General features: G+C 43.6%; 1 protein-coding gene across 1 annotated transcript in view; it reads right to left on the reverse strand.

Moving 5' to 3' along the window:
• Window positions 1-1052: 1052 nt before the first annotated feature.
• Window positions 1053-16099, reverse strand: part of USP16 (ubiquitin specific peptidase 16) — a 49977-nt gene continuing 34930 nt past the window's right edge. Inside the window, exons 13-18 of the mRNA XM_077480023.1 lie at window positions 14877-15041; window positions 9963-10785; window positions 8428-8519; window positions 5477-5563; window positions 3942-4098; window positions 1053-3857 (exon numbers count right to left, since the gene is read on the reverse strand). Coding sequence (XP_077336149.1) covers window positions 3733-3857; window positions 3942-4098; window positions 5477-5563; window positions 8428-8519; window positions 9963-10785; window positions 14877-15041 — 1449 coding nt within the window. The 3' untranslated portion in view covers window positions 1053-3732. The remainder of the gene's footprint in view (window positions 3858-3941; window positions 4099-5476; window positions 5564-8427; window positions 8520-9962; window positions 10786-14876; window positions 15042-16099) is intronic.

Here is a 16099-nt window from a genome sequence, read left to right on the forward strand (position 1 = left end):
AGTAAATTATTTGCCATGTAGAAATTCAATTTATACCAAAAACAGTGACTGATCTGGTTAGTGATTTTGGACTGCTATTATTTAGAACATAACTGTAGGGTGTATCCATTGTACCCCTAAAGTTGGCCATAGATGGATCGAAATTTGGCTGGTTCAGCAGGGACTGGCCAAATTTCGATCCACCTATGGCTGTTCAGGTTCGTGAGAAGGCGATCTAACGATCAACTTCTCAGGAACGGGCTCGTCTGAAAATTTTTCGTTTGATCAGCCCTGACCAGTGTATTCTGACAGCGGAGGAGTCCCTACTGTCAGAATACAACAAAGCAGAGAGAATTCCTCTATCCAACTCATTTGTGTGGATGGGGGAATCTGTTTAGTTTTTTTTTTCTATCAGTCCGCTGGCTGTTAACAAAAAAAAAAATTACCCATATTTGGCCAGTTTAACCACTTCAATACAGGACATTTATACAGCTTCCTTAAACAGACCAATTTTTAGCTTTCAGCGCTCTCACACTTTGAATGGCAGTTAGTCATGCAACACTGTACCCAAACAAAATTTTTATCATTTTTTTCATACAAATAGAGCTTTCTTTTAGTGGTATTTAATCACCACAGGGTTTTTTATTTTTGGCGGCATAAGTGAAAAAAGAGCGAAAATTTTGAAAAAAAAAACACTTTTTTTTTAGTTTCTATGATAAAATTTTGCAAATAAGTCATTTTTGTTCATAAATGTGGGCCAAAATTTATACGGCTACATTAGTGGATATTATTTCGTCTCTTTAAAAGTTAGAGTCTACAAGCTATGGTGCAAATCACTGAAAATTGATCACATCTGATCACACCTGATGCACTGACGGCCTATCTCATTTCTTGAGGCTCTGAAATCTCAGGAAAGTCCCCGCCACCACTTTTTTCTCCATCTGTAGTAGAATAGGAAATGCAGTTTTTTATTTGCAAAACTGACGTGTGGTAAAACCAAGCACTGTATTTTACATTCTTGATTGCAAAGTTGACATAACTAACTGCAAAATGTAATAAAAAAACAAAAAGGCTTGTTTGTACTTACGATTGCATATAATTTATTGCATAAGTACTGATGTATAATTATCAGGGCTGATAATAAAGAGACATCTGAAATGGTCCCTCAAAATAAAATAGCTATGCTTGTGCTTGTATATACATATTTCACACATGGTTTCCAAAATTGTAGGCAAATCATTGAAGTGCACCTGTCTGTCTTCAATGGAAGTAGCCACTTTTGCAGGCTGGGTCCATCATATTGAGTATTTGAGGTTTGTTACAGTCTTGTGACAGCAGTAAGCAATGAAGATTGGTTCAGACCCATCATAGCTTCCTCCAATGATGAATACTGAGGGTACATATAAAGTGCACCTGTCATTTAGTAGTAGACAAAAAGCTTTGTAAGAGGATAGCATTGCACTATTTTATAGTTATGATGCTCAAGACCTACTTAAGTCTTGTTTCATATGTATGTCTGGGTATAGAGTGCCTTGCAAAAGTATTCACACCACACCCCCCCCTGGCTCTTTACCCATTTGTTACATAACAGAATTTAGGTCAATGTTTTTTAATCTGAATTATATGGGATGGATCTGAACATAATAGTCTAAATTGGTAAAGTAAAATTTGAAAAAAAAATATACATAAAACGATTTTTCAGAAATAAAAAAATGATAATTGCCATTTGCATATGTATTCACCCCCTTTGTTATGAAGCCCATAAAAATCTCTGGTGCCACCAATTACCTTCAGAAATCATAATTAGTGAAATGATGTCCACCTGTGTGCAATTTAATCTAAATATTACACAGTGCCTTGCAAAAGTATTCACCCTGGAATTAAAATGGATTTTTGAGGATTTGCATAATTTAATTTACAGAACATAAAAAAGATGCAAAGACAAAATTTAAACAAAATATCCTAGCATGAACAGCGCTTAAAGAGGTCCGGTGAATTTTTTTTTTTTTTTAAGTCAGCAGCTACAAATACTGCAGCTGCTGACTTTTAATAAATGAGCAATTACCTTTCCTGGAGTCCAGCAACGTCGGCAGCAGAGGCCGAGCAATCGTTCGGCTCTCAGCTACTGCTGGCGCCATTCTAGGTGAGGGAATTAGGAAGTGAAGCTTTTCGGCTTCACTTCCCGGTTCCCTACTATGCATGCGTGAGCCGTGCAGCGCAAAGAGAATGGACCGTCCTGTCTCTGGGACCCGTGTGTGTCCCAGCAAACAGCACGCCGGGACAGGAAGGGTCTTAGACAGGTATCTGCACCCCCCTCCCCCCTGAAAGGTGCCAAATGTGACCGCTTTAATATGTTTAATAAACATATAGCCAAAGATGTTGGAGTGCAATTAAATACACCACACATGAAACAAATGTTTGTACAGCATGTTTACTGTCAGCACATGTGTGTGTATCAGAGCCTGATTGGATCCCAGTGCTGCCCCTCCTTAGTTTGATTGCAGCTGTACAGGTTATGACAGAGTATGGTATCAAGATGAATTCAGGATTTCAGGTCACATCATAAAGAAGAGTCCAGGTTTATCCACATTATGCTGTCCTTGGAAGGATTCCAGTCCAGAGTAGTGGCATATGCAGTATTTCCTGGAGATTTTAAGGCTCATTATTAGCCCATTTGGGGTAAGTGCATTACTAAAGGGGACCACTCTGAGCACGAGGTTTCCTCTTGTGGTGATGGTTTATAGTTTCTGAAGCAAACCTACCTTTCTGAGAGATCATGGAGCACTACATTTACCCTATGGACTATTCATTAGGACTTTGTCATATATGAACATTTGTTTCATGTGTGGCGTATTTATTTGCACACTAACATCTTTGGCTATATGTTTATTAAGCGCTGTTAATGCTAGGGTATTTTATTTATATTTTATCTTTGCATCTTTTTTATGTTCTGTAAATTAAATTATGTAAATTCTCAAACAATCCATTTTAATTCCAGGTTGTGAGGTAACAAAACAAAAAATTTCAAGGTGGTGAATAAGTTTGCAAGGCACGGTGTAATATATATATATATATATATATATATATATATACATACATACATATACATACATTGACTACAACTGTCCAATCCAGTGTGCTCCTAACTTCTATTTGAACGGACAACGCAGAGCCTCTCTTGCACTGAAATCCCAAGAACTACTGTCAGCCCTGCTTTAGTTTTTCCCTGGACAACGGACCCCCCCAGTCTCTATAACATAGGGGCAGGTATTCTTTAGTCTAGCAAAAATGAACTCAGGCAGGGCTTGGGATTTCAGGGCTATTAGGGCAGCATTGTCAGCTCAGTCCACGGAATAAGAAGCTTGCTGCATTTCTGGCAGATCAACTGTTTTTTTCTGTACTTGCAGCATTTTTAAATACAGGAGGTATTGCAGAGATGTACTGAATATTATATATATATAAAATTTTATTTTTTTGCTCAGACATTCACTTTATGTCTTTAGGTCCTTCATCCAGCCTTTTTATATAATCCTAACAGTGTGCTGAGGCTGGGTGTAAAATACCCGAAAAGGAGATGAGTCGCCTGTTCAACTTTACTTTATCCTTTGGATCTCTCCCTGTCACTTCGACAGAGACAAACCATGGTGTCTCTGACATTCCCTACCTTATTACTGTTCAGTTCTAAATGATAGGTGCACTTATACAATAAATATTCCTTGGCAATAGAGATTTTAGCAGATCCATTTGCATGTGTTACAGTATCCTCTCATAAAACAGGAGGTAGGCCTGTGAGTTCAGCACTTTGTTTACTGGTACCGCTTGTACATGGCTGTCGCTGATGTGGAACCAATGACCCTTTGTAGGCTCTGCAATTGGCACTGAAAATAAGTAAAAGATAAAATTAATGCTCACACCTATTTACTATTGGGTTCACCTTCTGAACCACCCATATATTAACTTACCTTCAGGAAGTACTCCCCGAAGTACAAGGTCGCATAGGTGAGGGTTTGGGATTCGCGATTTTACATAAGCAGTGTAGTGTCCAGATCGCATGGTCCCGCTGTGTTCAATCACTCCATACAAGGTGTACAGAAGTCTCTCCTCTCCGCCAGAGATATTCTGGAAGGGGAGAAAGAATTAGAACATCTGTGTTCGGATGCTTTCATCCTACCATATCAGCAATCTTAAACAGTTAATTGTATTTTCTTGTCTATCAAGGGACACAGGAAGTCCTAAACTTTTGGATATATTGCCACCTACAGGAATGGACACTGGCAAAAAACTGTTGGCCCGGCCCAGGATAACACCTCCTACTACCAGAATCTGCTTTGCTAGTGTCCTGCTCACCTTTTTGCCCAGCTCACCTATTTTTTGTTGCAGCCACTTTTTTAGTCTTTTGCAGTTTCTTCAAACAAAACTCTTCTCCATGTTCCTGCTGGAGTTTTATCTCCAATTGCAGCTATCCGATACAGCACTGCAGTAGTCCTCTGTCTGGCTTCTGGAATACTGCTTATGGACTCTGTGGCAATAGGTGGCCCCCTCTATTACAACGGGGCACAGCCATTTCCTAACATGACAAAAGGATCGGTCATTGATCCCACGCTCATTAACGGCACACATTCTAGCCAATTATAAATTCTACAATACGGCTATAATGGCTTTGAATAGAAGTACCATATCTGACCAGTACAAAGCCATCCATTTCCACTGTAAGGCCTCATTTAGCCTAGCGGTTAGAGGGCAGAAAAAATGTGCAGTTGAGCCGTGTTTTTGCCACCTACTAATCGCCCTCCCTTAAAGTGGTTCTGAGGCAGAAGGTTGTTTACAATAAAAAAAACCTTCTGTGTGCAACAGCACTCCCCCTTACCTGAGCCCCTTCACGATCCAGCAATGTGCACAAGAGCCTCAGCTCTCTAGGGGATCTCTCTCCTCATTGGTTGAGACAGCAGCAGGTGCCATTGGCTCCCATTGCGGTCAATCACAGCCAGTGAGCCAATGAGGAGAGAGAGGGAGGGAGCAGAGGCTGTGTGTGTGTGTGAATGGCCACACAGAGCAACAGCTTGGGAGCTGCTTGCCTTGGGGGCACTCAGCAGGTGGGAGGGGCCAGGAGCACTGGCAGGGGACCCGAGAAGAGGAGGACCGGGGCTGCTCTGTGCAGAACCACTACATAGATCAGGCAAGTATGACGTGTTATTTTTTTTAAACCCAAGCCTTTAATACCACTTTAAGCTGCAATAGGCAGCGGGTGGAGAGGTTTTCATGGCGTGGGCGTGATGCTTCACTTTACGGATGCAGCAGAGTTGACCAGACATGTGTCTTCACATGCAAATCAATAGGGAGGCACCACAAATGCCCTGCAATGCACGCAGTGCAACTGTCGGCACAAATGGGATTAAAACAGGTGGTGAGGAGGTGTGGCACTTCTAAATCTACCTTGATAGTGGTGTTTTTAGAAGAAACATCAGATGACACCGATATTGTGCCAATTGCTACTGACCTTGCATTTTACTGTACTGAAGGGAGCCAGGTCAATGACTTCCGAGAACTTGATGTGTTTGTTAATCTTGTGAAGATTGAAACCGTTCTGGGGATCAAAAGAAAGAAAGCTTACCACTTGAGTTAGTTTTAAAGCAAATAAAAATCAGACAGTTCAATGGTCTAAACCCAACAAGGTTATTGATGCTGGGTCATGTTAATACCATAATACACCTCTATTAAAACTAAACTCCAGGAAAGCAGCTAAATCAATAATTAAAATAAACATAAGTGCATGTCTGACCTACAAAAGGATCTGTAATATTGTGCAGGGGTTTTCATCCAGGAACCCCTACCAGACAGAATAGTCAGGTCCCTGGCCTAAACTGTTCTGCACGGCAACCCTGCTGACTAGACGGTGAAGGAAGACAGTGATGAGTCTGCAGTGTGCCCCCAATTCTTGTAAGCATGCACACAGTATTAGAGTAGCAAAGTCTGGATTCTACTCTGTGACCTAGATGCAAATTACAGGAGCCAGGGCAAATCTTTGCTTGGTTGCTAGGTGTTTTTTTTTTTTTTTTACTTTTCTAAAGTGACATGAGGAAACAAAGCCCTGGCTGCTCAAACACAGATACACCATGCAGACCAAGTATAGTAAGCCAGTAACATGGAAACCATCAGCTGAAACTACACCACAGGCAACACTGGTGACTAGTTCTTTTCTGCTTGCCTTTTCAGGAAAAGCTTCCACAGTTAAAGGGGTTGTAAACCCTCTTTTTTTTTTAAATAATGAACATATCATCTTACCTCCACTGTGCAGTTAATTTTGCAGAGAGTGGCCCTGATCATCGTCTTTTGGGGTCCCCAAATGGCGCTCCCTGCTCCTCCCCGCATCGGTAAACCCCCTAGGAGAAGCACTCTCCCTGGGGTTACTGTGTGGGCACGCTCCCGAGTCCAGCATTTGTTTCCACAGAATGCCAAATTTGGCCCGTCCCCCTGCATCATTGGATTTGAATGACAGCAGCGGGAGCAAATGGCTGCGCTGCTATCAATCTATCCAATCAAGAGCCGAAAACCCCAGCTAGAGAAGCAGAGCGTGTCTTTGACAGGGGAAAGAATGGGCTCAGGTGAGTGGGGGGGGTTTGGCTGGTGGACTGCTCAGCAGTAACAGAAGATTTTTCACCTTAATGCATTAACCGCTTGCCGACCGCCTCACACCGATATACGTTGGCAGAAGGGCTCGTACAGGCAGAATCACGTACCTGTATGTTGCCCTTTAAGAGGTGGCCAGCGGATGCACGTGTGGCAAGTTCCGTGAGTCGGGTCGCGGGCCCGGTAATGGGGATGGGTATACCCATAATCGCCTCACAGGGAGGAAGAACGGGGAGATGCTAATGTAAACAAGCATCTCCCCGTTCTGCCTAGTGACAGTGTCACTGATCTCTGCTCCTTGGGATCGGATCAGAGACCAGTGACGTGTCATACACAGCCACACCCCCACAGTTAGGACCACGCCCCCAGGGACACACTTATCCCCTACACAGCCACCTAGTGGTTAACCCCATTCACTGCCAGTGTCAATTACACAGGAATTAGTGCATTTGTATAGCACTGATTGCTGTATAAATGACAATGGCCCCACAAATGTGTCAAAAATGTCCGATGTGTCCGCCATAATGTCAGTCATGATAAAAATTGCTGGCAAAAAAAATAAAAATGCCATAAAACGATCCCCTATTTTGTAAACACTATAACTTTTGTGGAAACCAATCAATAATCGCTTATTGCGATTTTTTTACCAAAAATATGTAGAAGAATACGTATCGGCCTAAATTTAGGAAAAAAAAAAAAAATTTTTATATATTTTTGGGGGATACTTATAGCAAAATGTAAAAAATAATGTGTTTTTTTTCAAAATTGTCACGTTTCTTTGTTTATAGCACAAAAAATAAAAACCGCAGAGGTGATCAAATGCCACCAAAACAAAGCTCTATTTGTGGCAAAAAAAGGATGTCAATTTTGTTTGGGAGCCACGTCGCACGACCGCGCAATTGTTAGTTAAAGCGACGCAGTGCCGAATAAGTGCTCTGGTCAGGAAGAGGATAAATTCTTCCGGGGCTGAAGTGGTTAAGGTGAAAATGCACGAGGGTTTACAACCGCTTTCATTTCTTTTTCAAAGTGAACCCCTGAGCACGAAAATATGGAAGCGGTCACTGTCAAATTATTTAAAGGTGCAGACTCAAGGGGTGTCAACTTGCTGCTGGTTCACTACCTAGTCAGTCAGTGACCTAGAAAAACGATGCCACTTACACAGTGGTGAAACAGGATGGTGACGATGACAGCAGCTTGTATATTTATTATAGCTGAGCAATTTTCTCAAAAAAAAAAAAAAAAACTTGATTCATGATTCGAATCAAGTTTTTTTTTTTTGATGGACACCGCACCGGTCCTGAGGAGCTACGGGCAGGAGTTTTTAGGCAAGGCCGCGGCTTCGGCCTAATCTGTGGGTCTGGCCTCACGGACTAGGCCGAAACCGCGGCCTCTCCTAAAAACTCCTGCCCGCAACTCCTCAGGACCAGCGCAGTGTCAGCACATGTCCTGGTGAAAAAAAAAATCTAAAAAAAAAAAATCGATTTTCTGAAAATTTTAATCAATTTGACCTCTCAACTCAATTCAAGATCTGAACATTATAGGTTTTCATCTTAATGCAAATAGAAAATAATAATGCAACTTTCTCCGTTCTTTTTATCAGCCTAATACTGCTAACTTGGTTGGCTGAAAACACAAAATAAATGCATCCGATTCGCTCCCCCTGGTTACTACAGGCAGGTGCCTACATTGCCTAAATGGCGAGCAAAGCTAACTCAAGAATCCATTTACAGGTGCAAGAAAAGTAAAATATTCTTAGTTTGTGCCAGTTTATCACAGACATCTGCATTGCAGTCCTGTAATGGGGCACCACAGAAAACATACCTGCTGAAATCTCTTTAAATGGAGGGTCAGGATAGGAGGCGGAGCTGAGACCAACATTTGTTTCTTGGCATTAGTGTAAACAAACTTCTTCTCTATGGAGAAAAGACAGAACATTCTGTGAATTCAACAACTATGAGCACCTACAGCTGCACAATTCATGCTAAAACTGAGATAAAGGTTCTCTATCTAATTTATTCCAGTAAAAAAGGTCACAATGGTGGGCTGGTCTCACATCTCACAAAATAAACTTTAAAGGGATTGCCCATTGTAGTGGCCATAAGCAGATAGATGGACTGTTAGTGGGGACATTTGGTCCAGTGACTACTGTCTAAGATGGTATTTCTTCACTTCATTTCTGTTGTGTATACAGGCCAGGAAGTGAAGGGAAACATCCCCCATGGGATACAAATGGCAAAAAACAAAACAAATTGTTCAGATCCATGATATCGTGGTCAGGTTACGTGCCTCTGTCATCCCGCTGCTCTACTCTCTCCCTATCCCGCTCTGTCAGCTCTGGAGTCTATGTAGTGAGCTGTCTTCTCCCCTCCCAATGCTTTTTAGTCTGTAATATGTTGGCGATTTCAATTTCTGCCAGCCCCTCTGCAATAACAAGATGTACTACACAGTGTGTTTTTTTTTTTTTTTTTTATTCGGCAGCTAAATGCCTTTGTTTACATCACAGATGTGCAGCCACGTGACTGCCCAACCGATGTCAGAAAACTCAGCCCCTCCCACTGTAATGTGTAGATTGGGGAAGGAGAGTGGTGGGCGGTCACGTGACAGCACATCAGCGATATGAAAAAAGGTATTTAACTGCCATATTAAAAAAAAAAAACACACACATCTCGTTATTGCAGAGGTGCTGGCAGGAATTGGAATATCTGACTTAACAACCATGGAGAAAATAAAGTTTGGGCTTTATATAAACTTTACATTTTTGCAGTTTTTAAGTTTCTGGGCACGACACACAAGGTGTGGAGGAGGACTCCTGCAAGGGTTAACTTCTCATTTTGCCCGATTATGAATATGATGAATTACTTGCCCTATTCTGCACTCTCTACCTGGAACTCTCCTCTCTGTCGGATGTTCCTGGGATGTGTTTGGGCCCTTGGCATCGCCATATACAATGCAGGACCGCTGTCCTGAACTGTACATGATGACACTGAAGAGCTGCGACCAGTCAGGTAGTGAAGGGACACAGTTTGGGGGGACTGGTCATGCAGCACAACGGAAGAATAAGCAAAGTATTTCACCTTATTTCAATCCCCCAAGATTCACCCATGCAGTGCAGGGAGGGACCCAGTGCAAATGTAGCTTTATGTAGCTTTAAAGGGAAACTGTCATGGAAATCTGAAAGACAAGCCAAATTCCTTCCCATGTAGTTTGCCCATGGCCTACATTAACAAAAAAAAAAAAAAAACTGCTCATAGCTGCAACTACATAAAATCTTACAGGCTCAAGCACCTCATTTTAACCTCTACTAAAAATCCCAAACATCAGATGTGTGGAATACAGGCTCTTTCAGCATTTCCTACCTTTATTGTGGTGTTTTATTGTCTTGGCCTGTCTCTGTGTACACGTATTACACAGCAGTTGGTTGTTCCCCACCAGGTCCTCCTTGCGGGTAAACTGATAGAGACAACTGAGGACTGACCACTCATCCAGCTGAAGCTCCTTCCGGTCTGCAAGAGTGCAAAAGGCAGTTCTGGGGTCCTCATTCACCACTTCATAGATCTGTGGCGTGGGCGCTTCCTCTATAATTTGAATCTCAATGTCATTAATTTCAAGATCTGAGCTCAGGTTTAGCCTTTCTAGATCTGAACTCAAATTAAGCCGATTTAGGTTTTCTGTGATCTGGTCATCCACTGAATCCTGTTCTGCCTCAGGACTCTCAGACCTCTCCTCTTGCACCTCATCACTATCTATGTTGGCCTGACTGACATCTCCGTTTTCCAGAACTGCAGTCACTTTGTTGCTGGGCTGACCCTCACTTTCCAGACAAGGCTCAGACTTATGTGGGCTTCTCTGATTCAGATCATGACTATTTTCCTGTTCTTCCGTCACAGAATTGTTATGGTTTTCCAGAATTTTAGAGCTGGCCTGAGCATTATTTTCCATGTTCATTTGGCATGCTTCTTTGTTTTCCATATGTCCTAGATCTTCCTCTTTCTTTTCCATATCTACCTCACTGGTTATACCAGAAGACAGTCCATCGGTTGAGGTCTCCTCTTGCTGCTCACAGTTATTATCCAGCACATTGTTATTGTCAGGGATAAAGTCTTCATCCTCATTATTGCTCACATTCGGATCATTCAGCAGTAGGGTCTTATCATGTAACTTCTGCTGTCGCCGCTGAGTCTGCAGAATGGTAACAGATTTCAGTCAAAAGGTACTAATATAGCTGATAGAAGAGGAGTAGAATAAGAGAACATATCACAGAGTGCATAACCAGTATTATTACAATCACTTCTAAAATAAAAAAAATAAAAACAAACAATACTGCTACACTGATGTCTATTCACTTTTACCACTTTCCAGCTGTTGGGAGACTGCTCTTTAACAGTTTGTACCACCAAAGGTGTTACATGGTCTTCCGGGCCATGTGATCACTGCGGTTTGCTGTTACAGCAAATGGGAGACTATCCCACTGGCTCCTGATGTGCTGTGAGAGCCAAGTAAGAATGCACGCACATGTATGTGCACATATATGTGGCAGCTCGGCTTTAAAAAAAAAAAAAAAAAAAAAAACACACCACCATGCTGTTGCATATCTGCGTACAACCAGCATTAAGGGGTTAAGGTATGGGTTTGCCCATACTTCAGTTGCCTGCAATCCCTTGCCACTCCTTGCTCTCCTGCAGTTGGAAAAAACAACTGGCACTTCCAGGTATGTGACCTGCTCCCTCTGTGACCGTGCCTGGGCCTGTAGCCCATCGCTAGGACTGAAAACCTGTCATCGATCACCCAGGTCCTGGCCCAGCTGATTTCAGCATTAGCTTTGAAGGAGGAAGGTGACAATGCCTTTTTTAGGTATTTTCCTTACGTGTTTAGCCAGTACCTGGGCCTATCAGTTACTTCATGTAAATTAGTGGTTACATTAGGACCAACTACACCATCAGTATACAGGGAACCCACATTTAAACCCATTAGACACATTCCTCTCTCTTTTACCCACAAGAACCTCTTTGTAGGTATCACGTCTGGAATACGAGTGTCTAAATTGTCAGGGGCTTATCCTATAAATATCCTATAAATAAGCCTTTCTTGTTTTGCACAGGCACAAGGTGGTGGTGCACAGTCGTTCCTTGTTGCCTAAGGTAGGTGTGCCCTTTCACCTCAAACAGAACATTGTCAGCTCCAATTCACCAAAAGGATATTTACCTTGTCTGGACGTGGTATAAGCTGCGAGAGTCTCTCTCAGACACTGCTTCCCCGCAGGAAGACCGATTCCCCTTTTGTAATCCGGGGATGTACCCATAAGTGTGCTCCAGATTTCTGTTCCACCATCTCTAGGTGGTTCAGGCAGACCATCATTCAACTGTAGAGTCCTAAAGTGGTTGTAAACCTCCAGTGCATGCACCATAAAAGCCATGTACCACAGTACTGTGTCCACATATATAAAGCAAATGTACCGTTAGCTGTAATTTGTTTTCCAGTGTCTGTGTAAGCCCTTAAACAACTGATCAGTGGGCTTGTCTTCATGCTGGAGGTCGGGAGGCAGTGTCGTGACCTCAGCAGACTCTCCTATCTCTACACTCCCCCCAGTAAGCACAGTATCGCGGTGTGCGCCACAGTACTTTTGCAATGCTTTATGCTGCTGTTCTGTGATCTGCGCTGCACTCCATACTTGTTTTCCTCAGCCTCGCTGGTGCTTCTTAGGATCTCTGGGATGGCAGGGGGATGGAGAGATTCCCCCATTGGTTGGCCATGCCCAATCACGAGTATCGACCAATAGGAACTCGTGGAAGGCACCATCTGACTTACACCTGGCCAATAAGGATATGGCAATCAGCAGCCAATAAAGGGAGAGCTGGAGGAGGGTGGGGGAGAGAACGGTTTGGAAAAGCTGTATACACGCCTCCTTCTCGCATGCTCGTTCATGAGAGAATTTACATAGTCTGACAGTTAAAGGAGTGGGGGCGTGGCGACACACATTTTTTTTATGTGTCGCTCTTAAAGCCTACAAGAAAGCGGAGAGGAATAAATATTGTTGGATCCACCTTTCCGTGCAAGACTGGGGACATATGACTTCTAATATAATACTGTACAAGGTAAACTGCTTAGTTCAAATTGAAATTTTTCAGGTTTACAAGCACTTTAAGAATCAGGTTCCACTCCTTGCTATCAAGGAGCACTCTACTATTCAGTGATTACTTCTTGGGCTTTTCCGAATTAAGCAACAGTTTTCCAGATTTGCAAAGCTGCCACCTGCTCTTCTATTTACACGTTCTATCATATGAACATTGCGGTCTCATCTGATGCCATCCTGTTTTTGTCTTGGGCCTGTTGGCGTCTGCTGTGTTGCCCATCCCACAGTCGGACTGCTTTAGGATGTCCTGAAGATGAAAGACTTCCAGTGTCTCTTATGCCGCGTACACACGTAGCCGACTATCCGGCGGACTTAGTCTGGAGGACTTCCCGCCGGACTTTCCCGAACGAGCTACTTGCCCACACACGGCACTTTTTCAGCGGACTAATACGGCGTACTAAGTCCGCCGGACTATCCGCCGTACTTTTAAAATGAACGAACTCGCCCACACACGCGGAGGAAAGTCTGCTCATTTTGAGCGCGTCTCCAGGTAGCCGGGGCCAGCGAAGGAGGCGTCGCTGGCTTCGTCACCTGGTATGGACTTAAAGGGGAACCCCTACGCTGAAAAATCGGCGTGGGGGTCCCCCCTAGGTCCATATCAGACCCTTATCCGAGCACGCTACCCATATCCTCTGGGACTGCGACATCATAATGGGCGGGGACATCATCCGGTGATGTCCCTATATAAGTCGCCGCGTGCCGCGTCCCTGCCATTGTGAGCGGAGGTAGCGACGAGGCAACATCTGAAGAGAAGAACAGAAGACGGCGACAGAAGACCGGGCCACCGCCTGTAAAAGAGCTGGAAGAAGGCGCAGTGGCCCGGCAAGAAGAACCGAAGAGGGGGACAAGACCCCCGAAGTCGGAAGAAGAGGGCGGCGGCGAAGAAAAAAGCCGGGCTCCTCCGCTAGCAAAAGAGCTAGCAGAAGATAGCGGAGGAGTCCGGCAAGAAGACCCCCGAAGACGGACAGAAGACCCCCGGAGCTGTGCAATAAACTATTTTAACCCTTGTGTGTTGTGTTTTACTTTTTTCCACAGGTGAATGGGTAGGGGTACATTGTACCCCATACTCATTCACATAGGGTGGGGGGCCAGTATCCGGGGGCCCCCTTATTAAAGGGGGCTCCGGGATTCCGATAAGCCCCCCGCCCGCAGACCTCAACAACCAATGGCCAGGGTTGTTGGGAAGAGGCCCTTGTCCTCATCAACATGGGGACAATGTGCTTTGGGGTGGAGGGGGCGCTCGCTCGTCCCCACCCCCTTTCATGGTCGGCCGGGTAGCGTGCTCGGATAAGGGTCTGATACCTAGGGGGGACCCCCACGCCAATTTTTCGGCGTAGGGGTTCCCCTTTAAGTCCATACCAGGTGACAGGGCCAGCGACGCCTCCTTCGCTGGCCCCAGCTACCTGGAGACGCGCTCAAAATGAGCGGACTTTTCTCCAGGCGGGAAAAGTCCGTTCATTTCAAATGCGAGTCCGGCGGACAGATTGGAGTGCAAAAATACTTTGGCCGAAGAATGGGTAAAAGCGTCCGTGTTGCTTTGCTGTCCATTCATATCAGTGGGCAGGGCGTTTTGGGAGCACTGCATACAGCACTCCCAAATCGCCCCAAAGATACTGCATGCAGGACTTTTTCTAACGTTCCACAAGCGCACAGCCCGGGTGTGAAATCATTCTGCCTTTTACATTCAGGCAGCATGGGAGGCAGTTTTCAGGCACTGTACAGGCACAATTTCTAATGCTAAAATGCCTGAAAACTGTCTCAGTGAGAAAGGAGCCTTAACGAGAAAGAAAATAGGATTCCTGTACTCATCGTAAAAAAAAAATTTTTTTTTTGTCCAATGAGGGACATGGGTCCCAGCCCTCTGTGTTTATGTTCATGCTCTTTGTATTTTGCTACAAAACTGAGGCATGCTGTAGTAGTATTTGCCAGTGTCCTAACCACCTTGTAGGCAATAGTATAGACAAAGGTGAAAAACGTTATATGTTCCTCAATGGACACCAAGAAAAAGCAAATAATCACAGCCTGCCCCTACGTATATAATACTTTGGGATTTTTTTTTATTTCTGGGTGGACAGACTTTAGCCTACACAATGGCAAGACAACATCAAGCAGAAACATGGTATTGTATATTATGACCAACCTTGGCTTGTTTTTTGGCTTGTTTTTTTGCTTTCTTCTGAAGATGTTTACTTGGCCCTGAAGGCTGATCATTCCTATCTTTTACATAACTGTCATTATCGCTTTCTTCTTCATTTTTTTTTTCACAGACCGCTTTTGCTGATTTTGCAGTATTTTTCTTGGCAGGCTAAAATAAAAGCACATTACAACAACAATATGTCACACAGACTTATGAGACAAGTTAGACATCCCCAGTCAATAATGGACAGATCGTTCTTTTTCTTTGAACAGATGGAAACTGTTGTATGAATAACACCTTTCGACAAAAGGGCATTTTTTCCTTTTCTCAGGGAGGAATTAAACACAAAACGTAAAGAATTGCTATGTTCTAAAGGACATCTAAAATGCTAATTGTGACTAAGCGGTACCATAATAAAAACTTTTTGTCTTGAATTACTCCAGAAAAAGAGCACTCCTGTGCCTACAGTTTCATAACTGTGCAGCTGCAGTGTGAGATCTAAGGCACCTCCGACTTCTAGTCTCAAGAGATTTGGTGATGTTACTATTGTACAGTTTTATCAAAATGTTTTCATGCTTTAACCATTTGCCCACTGGGCACTTTTACCCCCTTCCTGCCCAGGCCAACTTTCAGCGCTGTTACACTTTGAATGACAACTGTACGGTCATACAACACTACTCCATCAAAATTTTTATAATTTTTTCACACAAATAGAGCTTTCTTTTTCATAGTTTGTTATAAAAAAGGTCATTTTTCTCTTTCGCTGATAGACTGCACTGACGGCCACTGATAGGTAACACTAATGAGGCACTCATGGGCACAGATTGGCAGCACTGGTGGACAAAATTGGGACTGCCCTGATCATCAGTGTTTATGTCCCTTTTACATAAGCCAGTCATTGGCTCTTTTCTCCTCTCCTCACGCTGTCAACTTGAGGAAAGGAGTGTTGATAACCGGCTTCTGTTTACCTCCATAATCAGCTGTGATTGGACATGTTGCATGGCAAAGAGCCACTGATTGGCTCTTTACCTCATTCTGTAATCGGCAGCATCTGGAGAACACAGCGATCACAGAACTCGGCATCAGTTCCCTGTAGCGGGAGCGATCACGGAAAGCCATCATATGACGGCGTCCCAAAACTGGACGACCGCACTGTAACCGTCATTCAGCTATAGCGCGGTCAGCAAGTCATTAAATAATTTGTTTCTATGTGTAGCGTGCTATTA

Source organism: Lithobates pipiens, unplaced genomic scaffold (assembly GCF_037356315.1).
Source record: "Lithobates pipiens isolate NorthernLeopardFrog02 unplaced genomic scaffold, aLitPip1_a1.2 Scaffold_16, whole genome shotgun sequence".
In the NCBI taxonomy this organism is placed as follows: domain Eukaryota; kingdom Metazoa; phylum Chordata; class Amphibia; order Anura; family Ranidae; genus Lithobates; species Lithobates pipiens.